We start from the raw sequence: 2,710 nt of genomic DNA on the forward strand, positions 1-2,710 counted from the left end.
CTTGGTTTTGTTTTGAATCACAAAGTTATTATAGACAATGAAAATTGGTTAGCGTGCTTTTTGGATAAACAAAACAAATTAACAATCTTAAAATGATACATAAAATAAAACATATTAAAAACCCTTTATACATCAAAATATACTATATACTAAAAAAGAGCATATTACAATATATATATATAAGAGATATTTGAAAATTAAAATTCTGTTAAATTGCAGTGTTTATAGTTGATAATTGAAGAGTATGTGGAACAACATATTATGTTACAACATTTGAATCCGAGAAAAATTGAGTATTATTCCTATTTTAGATTATATGTTTTAGAATAAGGTGCTACTCAGGTATTCAGACTGTTTAATAGTTGAAAATTTTTATACAAGAATTCGCAGTAAATGTGATGAGTCCTGAAAGTCATCATTAGTTCTAAACTTCCTTATATTGCTATTTATTTTTCATTTTAAACTGAAGGTGAAGTTCTTGAGTGAACATGGGTGATTTGTAATTGAAAATATCTAAAATAATATATAATTCTTATAGACAGCACCACTTCTTCATACACTAATAATTAGAATTTGCAAAGTTAGGTCTGAATATGCACCTCGTAGAAGGTTTATTTAACTTTCTTGTTTTGTTTTTGATGAAGAAAGATGGTCTAGGTGGTGATAAAAAAATGAACTGTATTTAAAATAGGAAAACTAATTGTTACGCACCAATTTTGTATAATAAGCAGTTGAGTGAAACAAAGTTGTTTCACCCTACTTTGGAGGGCTAAAAACAGGAAAAAAACAAAAAAAAAACTAAAAATATTGTAAACTGGATGGGACTATAAGATGTAAACTACGGTAGGACTAAAATATGTGTATATTTAAAAGAAAATATAAATAAGATGTACAGAATTAAGTATAAATAAAAAATAGAGCAATAAATATTAGGCATAAAATTTACAGGTGGAGCAATATCAAATAAAATAAAAGATATGTAAAACCAAATATAGTAAAACAAAGAAAAAAAGAAATAAGTTTAGAATAAATATATCAAGAGACAAAATGATGGTCGAGGAAAAAAGAAAACAAACAAATTAGGGTACTAACCTTCTGCTTAGCAAATAAACCAAAGACAGAAGGAACGTAAGCACCTTATTTAATAATTCTAAAACATATATTGTGGTACTTCTGAAATAGGAATAATACTCAATTTAGAAAAATATAAATATAGAATTAAAATAAGGTAATGCATTGTTATATTATATCCAAACACCTTCATAACCCCTCATCCCAATCCTCCAGACTTTCCCCCTTATTTTTCAAAGAATCATCTTTAACCCATTTCTTCCTTAAATCTAATGACCATTTTACAGCAAATTTGATTAACGTTATTTGATTGTTGTGATGGATAAAACTAAAAACGTTGACAAATTTTTCCTATTCATGTTTGACTTAACCTCTTACAACCATGACCTGTCACTTAAAGAGAGAGGTCCTTGTCAAGAGGTATCATTGTAATGACAAATTAACCATTCAAATGTTGTAACATACTATGTTCTTCCACATACTCTTCAATTATCAACTATAAACACTGTAACTTAACAGAATTTTAATTTCCAAATATTTGATAATAGACAATGATACTATACTAACCGAAATACCATACAACAAATATATTTCTTTTAAATTACAACTGGTGGCAGACCACAGATGGGCGGCAGGAGGGCCCTGGAGAACTTACTTCAAGGGAACTCATTGTTAGAACTGTTTTGTTATTTACCTTTCCTGACATTGGAATGTTGGTTGAAAGGTTTTAAGAGGAAAATAAACAATAAAAGTGCCTCAAAATGTACTTTTAAGTAACATAATTTTCAAAACTTATAACCTGGAGAAGCCCCTTTCAGCCAAGTCTGAAAAAAGATGGTCAACAGATGTTTCAATATCAGGCTTTATGTATCATAATTCTACAGGTTGGGAACCACTTTTTTAAACGATAAAAATTATTTTCCAAACAATAACTATAATAAATCATCAGTTTTCCCCCTACTTCACACACTTATCATGCCTTGCAAAGTTAACTAATTCATTCTTTTAAATAACATCAAGACAAAAAAGACTAATTTATGGTTTTTGAAGGATAGTTTTAATGAATTACAATCGCAACTATAAGAACAGGATTCAAACTTGTAAGCAATAAATATACTTAAAATTATTAGAAATAAAAATTGCCATACTTGTTTAATTTCTTTCAAAAGTTCATCCAATTTAGCATCATCATTTAAAATACTCTTAAGTTCCTCAGTTGTCAAGTGAGTAAGGAAACCAATAACTGATGAATAATCCGAAGTAGGATTATCAGATGACATGTTTAATTTTATATTTAACTTTTAAACATTAGTTACGCATTAAAACATCAAAGAGAAAAAAATAAAAAAAATTTGATCTTTTCGATACACAAAGGTAAAACTTCATAATTGTTCACAAGATACAAAGGCTGAAAATAATGCAAAGAGGTTCAAGTAAATCAAACCTATTGAAAGAAAATGTTAAAGGAAAAGGAAAGAGTAAAGAAAAAACGAGTTGAGAAAATTTCATTGTCATTAATCTAATAAAATATTTACTTAACGTATAAATAAGTATTTATTTCTAAATATATCTATAGTCATCCATCAACCTCAGTTTTTCAACTTTTTTTAATTAGATTTCTAATAAAAGAAAAAATGTA

The 2,710-nt window shown here is 27.3% G+C and overlaps 1 protein-coding gene across 1 annotated transcript in view; it reads right to left on the bottom strand.

Annotated features, from left to right (window-relative positions):
* Positions 1-2,484, bottom strand: part of LOC106688196 (vacuolar protein sorting-associated protein 37B) — a 6,940-nt gene extending 4,456 nt beyond the window's left edge. Inside the window, exon 1 of the mRNA XM_014432547.2 lies at positions 2,220-2,484. Within this exon, the coding sequence (XP_014288033.1) occupies positions 2,220-2,351 (132 nt within the window). The 5' untranslated portion in view covers positions 2,352-2,484. The remainder of the gene's footprint in view (positions 1-2,219) is intronic.
* Between the last annotated feature and the right edge of the window lie 226 nt (positions 2,485-2,710).

The sequence above is a fragment of the Halyomorpha halys genome, unplaced genomic scaffold (genome assembly GCF_000696795.3).
Source record: "Halyomorpha halys isolate HHAL.00 unplaced genomic scaffold, Hhal_1.1 Scaffold1075.1, whole genome shotgun sequence".
NCBI lineage: Eukaryota > Metazoa > Arthropoda > Insecta > Hemiptera > Pentatomidae > Halyomorpha > Halyomorpha halys.